The 18,773-nt window shown below is 38.3% G+C and overlaps 1 protein-coding gene across 5 annotated transcripts in view; it reads right to left on the bottom strand.

Moving 5' to 3' along the window:
• The window catches only part of Slc44a1 (solute carrier family 44 member 1), a 177,252-nt gene that overhangs the window by 71,709 nt on the left and 86,770 nt on the right, over positions 1-18,773 (bottom strand). For all 5 annotated transcript variants that reach the window (XM_060379916.1, XM_060379915.1, XM_060379914.1 and 2 more), the window contains 8 exons: positions 16,691-16,784; positions 10,387-10,556; positions 8,387-8,476; positions 5,684-5,823; positions 4,566-4,752; positions 3,357-3,522; positions 2,330-2,486; positions 1,242-1,325 (listed from right to left, as the gene is read on the bottom strand). In XM_060379916.1, the coding sequence (XP_060235899.1) occupies positions 1,242-1,325; positions 2,330-2,486; positions 3,357-3,522; positions 4,566-4,752; positions 5,684-5,823; positions 8,387-8,476; positions 10,387-10,556; positions 16,691-16,784 (1,088 nt within the window). The remainder of the gene's footprint in view (positions 1-1,241; positions 1,326-2,329; positions 2,487-3,356; positions 3,523-4,565; positions 4,753-5,683; positions 5,824-8,386; positions 8,477-10,386; positions 10,557-16,690; positions 16,785-18,773) is intronic.

The raw sequence follows: 18,773 nt of genomic DNA, 5'->3' as shown, positions 1-18,773 counted from the left end.
GCTCAGCAGAGGGCTGGGTAGTAACAGAAGGCTTTCCAATGATGGGTTCAGGGCTGAGGACTTAGACCAGAGAGCCGGTCTAAGCCTATCTTCCTGAAGATAAGCTACTTATGTAAGCATAAAATTTAAGGACAATGACTTTTAATATATCTATGAGTTGGTACCAAATTTTAAAGAAATTCCCCTGGAAATTGTTCTGGGTGTTATTAATTATTTTTAAATGGGTTTCCAAACACTTGTACATAATAATAATTTTTAAAACATATTGAATATATTTTTATTGAATATAATGAAGCATTATACCCACTTTCTCATATTAGCTACAGAGCTCAATAAGGCAAGATGGCTCAGGGGGCAAACACAGTAGCTACATAGGACATGGACATACATACATACATTCACACACACACACACACACACACACAATAACAAACAACAACAACAACAAAAAACTGGAGATGCCAAGGACTGTACAGCACACCCTGCTGGTTTAGATACAGAAGCACAGAGGGAGCCCTGACCCTAAGTGTCATCTCCTTCAAGGGACCTTAGCAGCAATACCTCCCAGGCTGGGACAGCGGCTCAGCCACACGCCTGCCATGCACGAGTCCTTACAATCATGTAAACATCTGGGCACAGTGGCATGCACCTGTAATCCCAGGACTGAGGAGCCAGGAGACTCCCTGGGACTTGCTGGCCGGCCAGCCTCACTGAATCATCAAATGCCAGGCTGAGAGAGACCCTGTGTCAAAAGACAGGTGGCCAGTGCTAGAGGAAAATAAATACTGGACACTGACCTCTGGGCATACAGAGAAAAGAAATACTACTTCCTCTGGTAATAGTCCCCAGGCCAATAGTTTAGAAGAGATCTAACCGTTTGACCAAAACAAAAAAACAACAACAAAACAAACTGTCTCTATAAGAGCAGTGATTTTGAAGAGGAGCCAGAGTCTAAAAAGGACTAAGTACCCACAATAGATTTCCACTAAAGTAAAGCTTGTAAACAGTGTTTAAAAGGACAAAAAAAAAAAAAAAGTGAGTTAAGAGAAAAGAGACTATTTTGCAGTAAGATAAATACATTAATTTAAAAACAGAAACAGTACAGGAGCATACTCAGTCAAAGTGTAGTGTATAATACTGAATAAAAACACAAATTTCTTTCAATTAAGTTCAATTATTTTATCTTAAAAGGAACAACAAATCTCTATTTGAAAATGAAAGCCATACATAGTATATTTTACCTGATTTAAGTAATTTAGGCACTTTTCAAGACACCAAAGGCAACAAATGCAAGATTTCAGCATACACCGTGCACAAGCATTTTCCTGGAAAGAGGAAAAAGTAAAATAACTAACAAACACAGAAGCAACAATCTAGTCATTTTTCCCTCTTTCAACATAATGGCTCAATTATTTAAAAACCACTTCAAATCAACATTTAGTTACCAGTGACTGCATATATGATAGATTAAGGCATATAGGAGCAGCAAGACAAAGTAAATGTTAAACACCTAATACTAGGTCAGCATATGGTTGGTGACTATGTGTCTTGAGTGGAGAACACAAGGAGAACATGGTCGAGGAAGGGAATCAGGACCAGTTTCTAGGAAGACGTAGATTCTGAGTGAAACTATGCTGAAATTCACATTCAAATTTCCAAAGTCCGTAGGGACTTCCTATGTGCTAGACAGCAGCCCTTTATGAGATGTCAGTATTATGTAGTTTTTTTCTTTTGTTGCTTTTGTTTCTTTGTTTTGACCCTTGAGACTTTCAAATGTATCCTTTGCCCTAAGGTCTGTTAATTTGGTATCATTTATCAGTTTCACTTTGGTTGTCTATGTAAGCAGATCAATGCCAAAGTCCACTTCCCCTGTTTCTTTCTGGTCAGGGGTTAGAGACTTACTGTTAGACTCACTAATTTCCAGTGCACACAGTAGGGACACTCAGTTAACTGTACTGTACTAGACACGAGGGTTTGATAAATGTGAGGCTATGAGGTTTGTATGTATGGAGCTGTCTGACTTTATAATCTGACAGTTACACATGTATCGGAACATGCTGCATTCCATATGCACGAACGGTGATTCTGGGGTCATTTAAAATAAACTTATAAAAAAGGGTAAAGAAGAGTTTCTAACTCAATACACGTGGTGACCAATGACTAGAGAGACTTTCAGGGTGTGTGGAATGTGTGGATGGGCGACAAGGAGGGAGAGCTGGATCCCACTTTGCTCAGACTCTGAAGAAAACGTTGAGAAGCTTACATTCTACAGTGTATAGAAATGAGGTCTGGCGCAGAGCCCGAGAAAGCCTGGCTAAACACCACTTACCTTTCCTTTGAGCTGACTGTGGACATACAGTAGGATCATCCTCGGGATTTTGACTAGGGTGATAATGAAGGATCCTTTAGCCACAGTACCGAGGTGGTAGCGAATAAGGCGGTTCACTGATGCCAGAATAGGTGTGAATGGCAAATTCCTTTTATCCCTATTTTAAAAATGATCAAAAGGATAATTAAAAAAAAAAAAGCCTAGAACAGGGAGGAAACACAAGTGTATATGGTCTGAAATCTAATACAGTGGAAATAAAATCACCCTAATATTATCTATTTTTAGAACAACATGACAAAGTAACTACTAAAAATGTTGTGAAAAAAAAATGCCATGAAATCAGTTTTATTTCTCTACGGCACTACCATGCAGTTCTTACACACTGCAACTTTAGATAAAACTGCATTTTGAAAGTTCTTGTTAATGATTATTTAGGGAATAAACTGAACCATGAGAAAACAAACCAGACGGCTGGCTGGGTGTGGTAGGAGCACTGTGGAGGCAGAGGCAGGAGGATCTCTGTGAGTGTGAGGCTTTCCTAGTCCACAAAGCAAGTTGCAGGACAGTCAGGGCTACACAGAAAGACCCTGTCTCAAAACACAAACAAACAGACAAATCTATGGCTGCTAGTCATTGTAACAGACTAGTGTATGGCTTATTTTGTTAGGTCTTAGCCCTAAAGTCAGCAAAGGGTTCTCACAACTGTTCTTTTGAGAGAAACAGATGAGCCTTGCCCTCTAAGGGATTTTTACATCTGACACTCAACAAAGTTTACTTCCTTGCAGAAGTCATAGTCTGCTGCCCTGAAACAGGGTTTGAGGCAATTACAGGAAAGTCTGAGGGATGAAACAGCCAACCCCAGAACTATCAATGGCGCCATTTTGTCACATTCTTTCCCAACGTGGGCCCCACCCCCACTTGCTTTTTTTCACAGAAATGAGACAGTTCTAGCCTCAGTCCCACTTTCTTCCCCTGAAGACAGGATTACCTGAGGGAACCGGGGTTTTCTCGGAGGTAAAAGTCTCACCTAGTGAAGTAGTATGTTACCACAGCTCCTGCCACCGTCATCTGCTGACACGCAAGAATGAATTCACTGATCCAGATCAGGCCAACCACATGGTACCACCACATGTACTGCAAAGGCCCGGAAATTTTGTACTCCACGAGACCGTGTTCATTCTGAACAGCGCTGCCTAAGAAAGTGTCAAGGAAGCAAGGAATCACACCAAGCAGGAACCAAAACACTCAGCTGCCATGAATGACGCTATGAGTGGCACTCAATTAGGAGGTCAGCAGGAATTCCCACAACAGATGGCATTCCCAAGCATGAGTGTGCCTGGCTCTCAGTGCTCTTTCACCAAGGGACAGCAATCGCTATCACTTAAAAAGTTATGAAATTAAACATTTCACAATTACACATTTTGGTCTCCTCTCAGGCATCAAAGAAAGTGTTTAAACCAATCTATTTAAACACAGTTCTAATTCCATTATCAGTTATTTAGGCATGAATTTTCAAACACTTCAATGTTTGTTTGTTTGTTTGTTTTTCTCTTTTTCAGGGTTTTACTTATCCAGTAAATTATACATCTAAACTATTCATTAAGCAAAGAAATAAATGTTATATTCAATTACTAAGTATGAGCTGACTAGACAGAAATATTCATCTAAGTTTATTCTTGTTATACTCACTACTCACAGTTAATATAATCATTAATTCCATTGAGTACGGCTACTGAATCCTGCTGTCAGTAGGTCAGAGTCTACCTACAAAATTGTAGTCCAAGATGACTCTGGACTGTGAGGCAATACACAGAGGCTATGGATTCATTAATTCATTTCAGAATTGATGCAAATTTCTGAGTAAATTGAGAACACACTTCAAAACCATGACCCTCTCAAAATTAAGCAGTTTTGGGTATTAGCTGGTCTAAAACCAAATTGCTAAGATCTGCTAAAAATCATGAAGTGGTAATGAGTTACTGAAGACCACTCCTGTTAGACTTGATGGCTACTGGATCTCTGTCAGCAAATGTATGAAGAATTGTATTCTATGGGGTGTGTGTGTGTGTGTGTGTGTGTGTGTGTGTGTGTGTGTGTGTTTACTAAGGATCAGCAGGCTCTCACTCATGTAGCAAGCAATCTATACTAAGCTACACCCCCAACCCTCTCTGAGGTCTTAAAATATTGAGTGCTAATTAGATTCATGGCTAAGAAGAGGACACACATTTCTTCTTACCAGTAGTGCCAAGGAAAAGAAGCGTCATTATCCAGTATGCCCAAAATAAGACAAGAGCAAAGAAAGTCCAGAAGGGCTGGAAGACCAGCAGAGGCAAGTGTATGAAGACCTTGCCAGCCACATGGAACAAGGCGATGGTGAGAGCAACACGCTTGCGCATAACCAGCATTATCAGGAACAAAATGACCTGAGTGGAGAGGGCAAAAGGAAAGGGTTATTTCTCTAAGCAATGAAAACAGAAACTGCAAAGTGGTAGAGATTTCTAACTCAACTTTCTCAATGTATTAAGATGGGAATTTTCAACCTTTCCTTTGCCCACTAATTACCAGTCAAAATATGCTATCAGTCAGAACAAGACTTCATTTACATAGGCGTGGGGGGGGGAGAGAGAGCTCCACGCCACCACCTCAAAGCAAGGGAGTGTTAATTTGTATTTTATCTCCTTGGTGACCTAAACTTCTTAAGCAGGATCTGTAGCAGAAAATCCATTTACCTACTCACAATCTCCACTCCTTGCCCCTAGAAGCTAGCATAGAGAGCTATGGTTAAAGAAGCAATATTAACAGTTATCTTTGGCGCCAATGTTAGTGGCATTGTTGTTATTATCAGTCTCACTGATGCTCAAAAAAAGCTCGAGATCAGCCCTCACTTAACTATGGGCTAGTCAGTAAGACTTTCAGCGTATAAAAACATCTAAGAAGAGCGCATCTCACTTATGTTTTCAATACAACATACAAAGTTAAAAGGTAAGTTTTAAATAAGAGAAAGGGAAAATAATGAATGAGCAAGTAAAAGGAACAATATTCTAATTTTTTTTAATATACTACTCAGGAGTATGGAGAATTGTTTCTTAAAATGTAAGTATATTATGACAATAAGAAATATGTTATTAGAAAATGACAACATAAACATCCCAGGTGAAAATTATCTCAAAAAAACAGACAGGGCAGAACAAACTGTTGCATCAAAGAACACTCATCAATTAGAGAAGCCTCTACCAGACATTGAACTGGAAGTACACGCTAGAGCAGCAGGAAAAGGCCGGAGGGGGTTTCTCTTGCACTCGCGCCGCCTGCTAACAGCTCTCAGCACCCAGCTGCACCTGCACTCCTACTCACGGTGAACACTGTAGCTGAAATGGCGTAGATGAGTAGGGCCCGCAGATTGTCTTCAGCTATCTGAAGCTGTTCAGGAATAACTGTTTCTCTGGGGGACCTTCTTTGCTTTGCATACAGCCACCACAGTACACCTGTGCCACCTGCAGAAACATAACAATTGGTTTTGCAAAATCAGTATAAAAAAAAATGTGAAGGATACGCTCAGTTTTCTAGAGCTGGGACACAGTGACAATCCACTTAACTAGAATGTACGTGGGTAGAATTCTTTGGAAGCACATGAGGTAACGCAACTTTCATATTAAGTATCTGTAAATCTTTCAGTGTATAAAATACACTTTCTTCCAATATATTCATCATTGACTATGAAGCTGAGGACACAGCCAGTAAAAACAGACATCCCAAAAGTCATGACAGAATGTGAAATCTAAGGAGACAAATCTAGGAAGGATAGTAATTGGTTTAGGAAAGTACTGCTTTTTTTTTTTAAACACTACTGAGCAAGGCCTCAATGAGATAAGAGTGTCTGGAAAAGAGAATAAAGACTTCTGAAACTACCTAAGGAAAAAGCATTCTAGAGACAGGTCTAAGAGGCTGATGAGACCATGACAAAAAAGAGACCACACTGATCAATCCTAAAGCAAGTCAGCAAAAAGGACTTAATGGATACAATATGGAAGGACCATTCAAAAAAAAGTGGGGAAGATATAAATACAACATATATCGATAGATAAATATAAATGAGTATAATGTGTGACAGATTTTTAAAAATGGACTAAGATTGACATTTACCAAGCTTTCCTCCAGAGTAAGTAAAAAGAAAGCTCCCTACCATGTTGGTTGAAAACCAACTGTGAATTTTTCTTCTAATGAATGTGAAGAAACCAAACCAACTAAGGGTATATAAAAAAAATATTTCTTCACTTTTGAGAACCCAAGGTACCAGAAAACTGCTTGGGAAACTGTTCAACATATCCGAAAGTGAAAGAAATTACATTCTCTAACACACAGGAATGGGCAGTTCAGAGAGGAGCTGGAAACGCAGAGAGCAGAGTGAGTGGCTGTGGCTGTCGGATGCCGCAGCTCTCAGTGCGCACTGTGTGCGCAGATTCTGAATCTCTGCCAGCACCTCTGCTGAGCCCTCAGCAGCTGTCACCCTTATCCACTATTGACTATCTATTACGCAGTTATTATGAATTTCACAAATTATAAAACTGAAACGAGGAAAGTTAAGTAACAGGTGCATTAATTGGCAAATTTTGATTTATTGTTAAGGCTACATGTCTGAACATAAGTTAGGCTCAAAGGCTGGTGGGCAAAATAAAAGCACAGAAGAGAGGAGGAAGAACAGACAGAAGGGAACTGAGCATCAAATCTCAGGTCCTCCCTGCCGTCACCAGATATGGACTGACAGTGGGAAAACTAACAGCAGCAGGGAGCAGAGTCAGCCTCATGAACTCATCCCAATGCAAAAGAAAACAAACAAACAAACAAAAATACCGAAGACAGCTTAGAAGATTATAAAATATTCATAGAATATGCAACGACTTTAAGAAAAAAAGCCACTGGGACAGGAATAATGACCAAAATAGAAACAAAAATAGCTCTTCAGAGGTGGAAAAGAGCCATCCCCAAAAGACAATAGGCAAGGATAGGAACCAAACTCATCTTTCACATTCTTTATATTATAAGGCTGCAGTAAAAAAAAAAAAAAAAATCAGATAAACCTTTAAGGGCTGAATAAGGCAAACAAACAAAATGCAATATGGTCATTCTCTGGGGTTTCTGGAGGGGAGGAAACGCACAGGCATGAAGGAACATATGCACCTGAACACGCTTCTGCCCAGTAAATCCAAACTGTGTATGTAAAGGTAAAAACCATGTTTGATAATCAAGAACTTGGAAAATACAGACTCCGTTTCAGTTAGTACAAAGGTGAACCAAATTATGAATTCAGAAAGGCTTACACATGCGGGACCAGTAGATGCAAGACAGACTAGTCCAAGAAACCTAACCAGAGATGTAAATGTAAATCGGAGGCCTTACCAGACAAGGGTAAGTACATTCTTAAGACTCAGTATGTAGAAATAATATTTTAAATTTAATAATAACTTGAATGTAGAAGCTGTATTTGACAAGACTGAGAAGCACCGAAGGGAGGAAGTGAGGCAGGAAGCTGGAAAATGATACACTTTGAAAAGGCGTGAGAAACCTAACACGTACCACTTCTGCCTTTAATAATGACAGGATTAAGCATTATTTTACAGGTAAACATAGTGACCACCTACTGTAGAAGCAGAACTATATTAGCTACACAAAGCAATGGATGAAGACTGTCAGAGAAAATAGCGTGTACAGGAACGCTGGAGAAAAGGAAATACAGAAGCAGGTGTCAGCAGCAGAAGGACAGGCACCAGTCAGCTTTTAGACAGATGTAAGTGGAGAGACACAGGAACTGGAGCTTCAAATGTTAACTAAATGCTGTGTGTTCATATGCAGACACGTAGAAAAGGGTGTGTGCTTCAAGTGTCAACCAGAGTGAAACGAGGAAATGAGAATATAATTACGACACCCTTAAGGCAAAAATAAACACTCTTTCCAGAGAAGAAATGGCACGGGAAAATAAAAATTTCATTTTCTTCTTATTTCTCCTTACTACCATGAAATTAGTTAGGTACCATGAAAACAAAGAAGAAAATTGCTTACCAAGTGAACCGAGTATGACCAGAATTGTTAAGATCCACACAAGCACTCTTGATATATACCTGATAATCACCATCAAGATCATGGACAGAACTGCAGGGAAGATAAAGAACACACACACAAAGATATCATTGATAAAATGCAAGAGAATAAAGAAAAAGACTTAAAACTGTTGCTTTTCCTACAGGAATAATTTGATGCTATTAGCTTAGTTCATGACCACAATTTTGAAAAGAAAGGAAATGGCTGCTTTTGAAATTACAACTCAACACACTTAAATAGCATCTCTGAAAAGCAAAGGTCCTGTCTGCGTGCGTTATAAACTACAGAAAAGAATACATGCAACTGCACATGGTGACTGCACCACAACCGTGGCTGCAGTGGAATCACCAGCAGGAAGACATCAGACATGCAGACAGACGTCAACACAGGAGGTGTAGAAAATGACATGCCATGTTGGTGATCAAAACAAAAAAACAGATGAAAAAAGTGTAACATGTAGCTGGAGATCGATCAGTGCTAGGCTGCCCTGAATAACCTGTACTGTCTCAGGACAAACTTCTCTAATTCAGCAAACTAGATGGCATTTTAACATTGTCTAATGTTTTACATTTAACTCTATAACTTCAAGAGTTATATGTCTGAAGAATTGTATGTTATATAGTTCTGAGTCTATGAAATTTGCTAAAGTCAAATCCTCCCTGACCTCATTTCTAAACTCACTGCAAGGTTTTTCCTTAGAAACGAGCAGAGATCAGGTTGGGTTACTTAGCCAGCTCCCTTACCTATCCCAAACTAAATGCCAATGTGCCAAAACTGTAATTAAAATGCTTGAAAAAGAGGAAACACAACCCTTGTGTGAGAAGTATAATTATGAATAATACTTTATAAACAATTATCTGAAGGCCCATTCTACAAAGAAAAAAAAAAGATATCTTGGATTTATATTCCAGTCTTATGCCTTAAATGATAGTCTAATAAAAGTGGAATTCCAATGAATTCACATTAATGTTATTAATCTTAAAGTTTGTATATGGTTTTTGGTTAACGCATTCAATTATTTCAGAAAACCAAGCGATTTTTATATAAAGTTGTCACATTTCTTCAAGCCATTTGCAAAGCTAAATAAATGGTTAGGTCTATGTGTAAGAATTTTAAGGTACTACTTTTACAATAAATGTATAGGAATGAAATAAAAAAAAGATGGGACCTTCAAATATCACCGAACTAGAATTTCATATGGACAACATTACTTTAATTGAGTCAGGTACCACCTATGTAAAAGGAAAACATTCTAATGAAAGGAAGGGTGTAAATACAGCTCGTATCTCCACAATGAACACAACTACTATTAAACATACATAGATACTAATTTTACTTATGCAATGAGGTAGTTGCTTGGTTCCCACTATCTTACATCTATCAATACGCTCTTCTATAGTTTTAGAATAACATAGATAATTTTTTTCATTCGTAAAATAAAATTAATTTTTATTATCTAATCACTGACTAAATAATTCTGTGGCTAACAAGTGGAGATTTCCTAGTTTTCCCAGCAAGGCAGTAATACCATGAACTATAGCAAAAAACGTAGAATTATATACTTCAAAAGTAAGCTATGTTCTTAGACTATATAAGAGAGTACGTAGCCTCTTTTACATATAAATATACCTTTGGAATGATATCTAAAAACAAGAGGATTGCTAAATCATTAAAAGGAGCCTCCTGCTATCATTAAAGATAATCAATCATGACTTAGTAACCAAAGTTTGGGGAAACAAGTCTTTAATCAAAGAAAAAAAAGCAACAAGAGTTTCAGATATATACATATACATACTTTTATGTATATTATTTATAACTCTATTAATCTGAAACAGTTATTTTGGCCATGGGCAGTCAAACATTTTACACGTATCCCCAGTTGTACGCATATTTTGGCTAAAGACAGAACAGCCTTCTGCAGTACTATGAAACAGCTAATAATGAGAAAAACAATTAATTACCTAGTGATAACAAGCAAAGTCCCAATATAATTTCTTTGCTGGTCATTACTCCACTAATCAGCCTGTGTAAGACACTATTGTCACTGACAAAGGTGATCAGGGCCTCTGCAAACTTGGCATAGCAGGAAATGTTCACAGGAGCACAGCGATGGAGGAATGGAATAGGTGCACTGGTGACACAAGAAAAAAACCAGAAAAAAAATTACTCCTACTTAATATAAATGCCACAGCAAACACACGAATGAAAGGTGAGTATGGCCGCAGTACACTCCACCCTGCACGTTATGGGAGCTAAGTGCTGTGCGCCATGAAGATGACGGCTGTGCGTACCGATGCCAATCTTACCAGAAGCTTATCAAAGAGGGTGGAGTGCGTATTCCAACAGAAGACATTACCCTCCCCTTCTGAAAATAAATACACACATACACATACACATGGAGAGCTACCCGAAGCAAAACCAAGCACATGCGATTCCTCAGCTCCGCACATCCACCAGAGGCCGATGGCGAAGCTCCCAAGCATGTACTTCTGAGAACGGAAAATGAACGTGTGCCAAAAGCAACTCAAAAGTAAACACACACACATGCTTTTACATGGAATGGGCCACCATTAATAGAATGTTTCCTCTTTCAAATCACCATAGGAAACCTCATATTAATAAAGGTGTTTAGGGTACAAGCTTATGTGCCCTCATATATACAAAAGCATGCCAAGACATTAACAGACAGCAACTTAAAACAGCCATGAGAACTCATCCACAGAAATGTTTATAATACAGAAATACATGGGGAAATTACATATAATGTAATGGTGTTATCTCTGAATAAAAGATTACATACAAATATGGGAACAAAAAAACACTACTAAAAAGTGAAAAGCATATGACTTGTTGGGGCCATAGGAATTTTTTTTTTTTTTCCTTTTCCAGTGTTTGGAATTGAATCCAGGACCTCTGGCATGCTGGACAACTGCTCTCCTACTCAACTCTATTCCAGCATGATATATATGATATGTGTCTAGAAAAAGAAAACTGACAGTGACTTAATCATTTACTCCAAGCTTCCGTGTGCTACAGCTGTGACTTGTGAAAGACCATAGGTGTGGATTAGCCATGGCTTAAGTCTGGCTTGTAATAACATGGATCTACTTCAGCTTCTGAGAATGCAGTGCACAATGATGACACTGTGAACTACAGAACACCAGGATTCCTGGACAGCCCATATATATACATACATGTGTATACATACAATGTGCGAGGTAAGTTAAAATTTGGCCATCTTAGCCTAAACCTTACTTGATTAGAACTGTTTGTCAGACAAGTGGCAGGCCTCATACCAGGCTGGACCGGAGAACTGAAATGTGTTCTCATTCTTAAATGTTGGTCTACCCAGTGGGTAAGATTATATGGTTGGGTATCAAACTTAAAAGCTTCTAATCTGAGGAAACAATAACTGACCCAAAGCAAAATACTATTTTTGTTTCCTTCCCTGAAAAAATATTTCCTTTGAAATCAGAATGTGTGGACTATTGTATCTGTTTTCATTAAATGTTAGGAAATGAACACTAATGGCAATAAGCAACGTCATCCATACTACTACACTTTACAAAACAATTTTAAAGACGAAGCCTCACCTTAGTCACATTTCAGTAAAATGTATCCAAAAGTGATGTAACAATAAAACGTGAATATTCATTAAAAAAAAACCCAGCCCATCTCTGTGTACCTGTATGTTTATACTTCTAAAATGGCATTAAATTAGCTCCCTACAATCAATGCCAAAGACCTAACACTACCTTAAATTTTAGGAGGCTAGAACATTCTGAACAATTGTTTCTTGAACAAGCATTATGTCATTAAATATGAGAAAAGATATCAAATTACACAACACTTTTAAATGAAATGGATGTTGTTAGAATAGCTACAAAAATTAAAATGGATTAGCTATAAATCTCTAAGTCAACAGAGGCTCAGTTGGGGCAGAAGTCTTTAAACTGATAACTGTTATAACTGACAGGTCTTTTTTTCCCCCTAATGTTGTCTAGAGAGATGTCTTTTCTGTCAAGTCACTATCTTTGTCTCAGCATCTTGTCTCTTTGTCTGTCTGTCTATCTATCTAAACTCAAGGCTGGCTTTGCATCTTTAAAGCCCAAATGATCTCTAGTCTACAGTCCTCTCCATCTCTATGCTCTTGTGTGTTGCCCTGCGGTCTCTGACGTAGCTTTGGTTTAACTCATTTGCCCCCACCTGTAACCTGACAGGGGCCTAGCTTAAGCCCCTTTTCTTTTTTATAGTATCCACTGATTTTCGTGGCCCTGCATAGTCTTTTCTTTTTTTCTGTCAGGTATCAATCAAAGCCCTAATTCTCCTGACACAGCACAGCTGCTGTCTTCCCAGTTTTGCTCTGTTCACGGGAAGGGTAGCACACTGTTCTGTGAAGTCTCTTAGGTCATCAGCACCACCAGTGTCACCCAAGGGCCCACCGTAAGACAAGGGAGCAGCGGAGCCTGTACGGTCAGTGTTTGCTTCCTTGTGAATTTAGGATGAAGAGGGCAGCTTGAAAATGGAAGGACTACTTTTAAAATCCTTCATAATTTTTAGGGAGAAATGCCAGGTCAGAGCTGTTAGGAACCTTTTCTTTCAGGCCATTTGGCCAACTCCAACTCCAAGCACTCTTGTAAGCACTCTTCAAAGAATTGGGGTAAAATAACAATACCTTTTACCCTACAGTAATTACCCTATAGTAATTTACTATATAGTAATTAAGAAATATCTGGTAGCTTAAATTTAGAAGTATAAAAATACCAAGAAAACTGGTTCATTACATTGACTAGTTAATAGTCAAAATCTGCTTTTAGCTTAAACCAAACAAATAAAGGACAAACAGGAAAGAATTTGTGGATCCATTACTCAAAAGTAAAATTACTTAGCTGTGAAGTGAAAAATCACTGGAATGGCTTGTCTGCCTGCCTTCTCTCCTTCCCTCCCTCTTCCTCCTTACTACTTAACTCAGGGCCATATGCCATGGGCTCTCCCAATAACAACATTCCTGGCCTCTTAAATCATTTTGTTGCTGATGTTTGGATCCCCATACACAGTCTCACCCTGTAGTTAGCCTAGCCTCAAACTCATAGCATTCCTCCAGTCTCAATTTCCCAGTGCTGAAATTATAGGTTATTTACAAGCCACGGTATTCAGTTTGGCATTCTTTTCTTTTTTTAAAACCTTGGTTTATTTAAAGTTTCATCAATTAAATGTGTTCTTTGACAATTTCATACCTGAATAAAATGCATTTAATCTTTTACAGAATTCTTTTGAGTACTTCTGACACCAAATTGCTTGTGTTACATTTCACCATTTAAGTCCTATTTAACATAATGAATTCTAAATGAATTATCTCATTTCATATACCCCTGAGAAAACACTTCTGGGAAGCTGGTACACGAGATCATATCTGCACTTTTGTCTAACCTATATGATATAGCCTGTACTTCTTAACAGAGAGGGCATGCATGCATAAAGAATTCTTACAGTAAGTTTATCTCTCTTTCAAGCCACAGACTCGTGTATCTCCAAGGGGACACTGTGGCTTCTGTATGGCCTGGCATTGTACACTACTGAAATATTAGTCAACAAGAACAAAACGTATGTGTAAAAAATTTTTTGAAGATTTTTAATAAATTAGCTATCATAGATAAACTGTCCATTACCTTGGTAAACTCAATGCTTACTTCCTTTCTGAATTCTGACTACCACAGCAAATGAACTCCCTAACGTATGACAAACAGGGCCTGATAATCTGGTCAGTGTGTCTTCTTGAGAGAAGGCACACATCAGTATCTTGATAACCATCTGAGAACCCCAAGCTAAAAATAAACAACCACACATGATATCTAGCTAAAAGTTGGAGAAAAGAATAGCACTAGAGGATTCTATAAAAAGCACCTAGCAGCTACATAAAGTACTCTTCGTACATTTCATTTTATTCTCTCTCTTCCCTCATGTTTAGAAACAACTGCCACGGAGATCCTAAAAAATCTAAGCTCAAATTCTGACCCACAGTAATTACTGTAAGGCCCTGGGTTAGGGTTAGGGTTTCTAACAGAATATTTCAAATTCAAATTTAGAAGTCATGACTTGTTTGAACTCAAAGTCCTTGCTTCTCTGCCCCGGTAGGATGCTATGTTCCTAGGAGGAGGAGTCAAGGAGCTGTAAAAGGAGGCTGGAAAGAAGAATCACACTCACATGAGGGTGCTTGCTCCAGTTCCAGGGGATCTGACATATCTGACATGCTCTTCTGAGCTCTGTGGGAACCCACCTATACCTACATGTGTATTTAAATGAGGGCTAGGAATTGTGGTGCACATTTTCTTTTTTGTTTTTTTTCAAGACAGGGTTTCACTGTGTAGCCTTCGTTGTCCTATACTCACTCTGTAGACTGGGCTGGACTCCAACTCACAGAGATCTGCCTACTTCTACCTCCCCAAGTGCTAGGGTTACAGGTGTATGCCACCACACCCGGCTTGTAGTACACACTCTCTGAGTTCCAGGCCAGCCTGGTCTATATAGTGAGTTCCAAGCTAGCCAGAGTTACATAGTGAGACTATGTCTAAATTTCAGAATGAATGAATGAATGAATGAATGAATGGATGGATGATCAAGAAAAACTGCTGCCCAATTTGGCAGCTGGGGGGTAGGTAGGGTTGTGATATGTGCCACACTTATACCCACCCACAATTACATAGGAACATAGTAACCTCATTCCCATACCCAAGAGTTTCTAGCTATTTTTATAATAATAATGATAATGATGGTGGTGAAAATAATAATAATAATAATAATAATGTTTTAGACTAGAAAGAATGAGTCTGTACTCAAAATATACATTTAAAACAAATTTTAGCAGTTGGGTAGATATGCATAAAGAATTCTTATCTTCTCCACTGAGCCATATCTCCAAGACAGGGTTGACTTGAGTTGCCCAGGCTAGCCTCAAACTTGCTACTTGGCTCAGGTCTTTGACTTGAGATCTTCCTGCATCAGCTTTGGATTGATGTATCCCAGTATCTGGGATTACAGGCTCACACCACCAGGCCCAGCTCTGCTTGGGTTTATATACATTTCCTACAACGACTGGATCCAAAGTACCTCCTTTGCTGCGCAGCTGTGGTATCCCTGACGGCCATGATTGCAATCTTCTGAGTAGCTGGTTTATGGCTGTAATTTTTAAATCCTTCCCAAGTTTCTTATAAAGTAGTCTCTTTACTTTTATACCTATAGGCTTTAAATTTTGATTTTCAGTACAAACTTGACAAGGCTAAAAGAGCTAGAAATCAATTTGACTGATGTGTCCTTTTTGTACTTTACAAAAGAGAATTTAAAACTCGAGTTAATAAAGCACGTTACAGCCATAAGTAATCCTAAAGTTGACACAATCTGCTTTCATGTTCTTGAATCTCAAGTTTTTCAGTTAATAGTCCACTAATATACTGATATATAAAAGTGACTTCTAGTCGGTTTTCTAGGTTTCCTATGTTACACCATTACAAAGATAAAATACTTCAAAGTATGTACATGTATAAATATATGCATATACACATAATTTTGAGAAAGTGCTCTATAATTTTTCAGGGTTTGTATTATATTACTGTTTGCCTTACTGCTAACTACTGTGAACCACTGCCAAAGAATATTTCTTCATCTGTGGTCTGTAACATGTTAAGTATTAGTAATAAATGTTTGCTAAGTAAGATTTTAGATAAAAGTCTGGCGAATAGCCTCACACTGAGACTACAGCTGAGGAATCTGATTAACCTAAGCAAACTATGGAGCATAACCACCTACACACTTCTAAAATGCGGAGCGAATAACAATTTCAGGAAGTACTGCTAGGATCAACCTCAAAGCATCTATGGGGACAGTGAGAGTTCTTTTCTAAATCTGTTGCAGATTTGACAATGAGTCAGCAGTTTTATACACTAAAACAAAACAAAACAAAACAAAACAAAACCAAATAAACATGAAATGAAAATAAAAACACCAGAAAGCAAGCCCTAAAAGAAATTCAAAATATCTGAGAACAAGAGAAATCTAAAAGTATTTTTAAAAAAAAAAAGATTTAAAAAGCAAAAACAAAAACAAAAAATAAGACAGTGCTGTTAAGTGTATCCCTACTTTTCAAATATCATTATCAAAGTAATGGTCCCAGCAACAGGATCATCAAATGACATTTTTCTCAGAACAACAGTGTTAAGATGACCTATGAAAACAAAGGCTTCAAGTTAACAACTTTGCAATAAAATTTACCTGGCTGGTACTGGTAGTTTGGGGCAAAAGCCAGAGGATTTTGGAGTCAGAGTGTATTCAGAAGGCTTTATGTTGTAGCTACATAGTGCTGAGCCTGTTGAAAGAAGGTCACAGGTTAGCTGATGGAATAATCTGCACAAAGCCTCCAACTGTTTCTCCTGAACTTTGTAATACTAACATACACAATTCCAGTCATTACAGATGTTGTAAAAATCAGATTTAATGTACACTATGAATCATTTATGACAGTTTTCTCAGACCAGTAATTTAATGTATTTTAGGTACAAATTTTTATTACTAAAACCTTTATTGACTATCAAGTCAGGTTCTCTGCCAGATGGCTGAGGTATAGACATCACTTACTGTAAGCCTATAAAACGGGCACTAGGGCATTAGGACACTCACAAACTAGGAGACAAAGAAGCTAAGAGCACAGAGGCAGTGGGGAGAAAGGCTGGGATTTATTAGAAACCCAATATTGTTACAAAGTCTGCACTCCACTGTATGATTTTTTTCTGATTTGTATAGCTTCCATTTCTGAAGACTGAATATCCTGCACACAGCACTGTACTCAGGCGGGATAACACTTTTTTCTTATTTAAGTCAACAACCATTGCCAACTGTAAATCGCTGAGCAAACTGATAAACTGGTAAGTGATCTCCATTTTCCAGACAGTTTATAGTATTTCAAATTCAACTTTTGATGACTGGCTACCAAAAGGGTTTTCTGAATCTATGATTAATACTTATCTAAGAATACTGAAAATTCAGAATGACACTGAATTTAGCATGTGCTATCTTACTGAGGTGCCAAGTTTATGAAACAGTGACTCTTATATAGGAAGGATCACCATATTACAACAGAAGCTAGAGTATGTAAGCATCAGGCTGTTGCTTTAGTTTTACAGAGTACCTACCACATTATAAACACACTATCTGAGTAACTGAAACGCCTAAGTTTCTAGGTTAGCAAAATATTCATCATTAATAAAAACAAAAATTTTTCATTTGTATAATGAACTGTTATATTGTACCACTGTGGAAAAGGCTCAAAATATACAGTGAGGCCAGAGTGGGCAGCTTCAACACTGCGTTAATTACAGGAAAGGCATTTGATCATATCTCAAGGAAATGGAGAGGAATATAAAAAAATTAACACATCCTGGTTTGCTTGGGACAAACTGGGGTGAATGTATTTAACTTTTATCTTGTTTGATCAATCAAACTAATTTTTGAAAAATTCTGTGAAACAACAAATCAGAAGCAATGAAGTCTAAAACCAGCAAACTATCTGATATTTAAATATGAGGATTGCAAAAACATAATCACCAAAATATAAATAGTACGTATTTCATGCAAGCATAATACAAGTAATTTGACAATGGAAAACTATTTTAAAGATACTTTAAAGTTACATGGTACTATTCTCCCAAGGGTTTTGCATTTGTTGAGACTTAGTAGGGAACTAAGTTTTTAAAATAATTTTTTATATTAATTAATTAACTTTGTAACCCAGCTATAGCCCCTTCCTTTATTCCCTCCCAATCTCATCCTCCCTCCCCCTCTCTAAGTCCACTGATAGGGAAGGTCCTCCTCCCCTTCCATCTGACCTTAGTTTATCAGGTCTCACCAGGACTAGCTGCAATGTCCTCCTCTGTGGCCTAGCTAGGTTTTTCCTCCCACGGGGGGTGGGGAGGTCAAAGAGCTAGCCACTGAGTTCATGTCAAGAGATAGTCCCTGTTCCTCTTACTAGAGAAACCCACTTGAAGACTGAGCTGCCATGGGCTACATCCAAGCAGGGGTTCTAGGTTATATCCATGCATGGTCCTTGGTTGGAGAATCAGTCCCAGACAAGACCCCTGTTCCCAGATATATTTGGTCCTTGTGGAGCTCCTATCTTGTCCAGGTCTTACTAACTCCCTCATCTTTCGTATGACTCCCTGCACTCTGCCCAACGTTTGGCTATGAGTCTTAGCATCTGCTTTGCTACACTGGTAGGTAGAATCTTTCAGAGGCCCTCTATGGTGGGCTCCTGTCCTGTTTCTTGTTTTCTCCTACTTCCAATGCCCATCCCATTTGTCTT

Source organism: Meriones unguiculatus, chromosome 3 (genome assembly GCF_030254825.1).
Source record: "Meriones unguiculatus strain TT.TT164.6M chromosome 3, Bangor_MerUng_6.1, whole genome shotgun sequence".
Taxonomy (NCBI): Eukaryota; Metazoa; Chordata; class Mammalia; order Rodentia; family Muridae; genus Meriones; species Meriones unguiculatus.
Note: the sequence above shows the minus strand (reverse complement) of the source record. Positions and strands in the feature narration are given on the sequence as shown.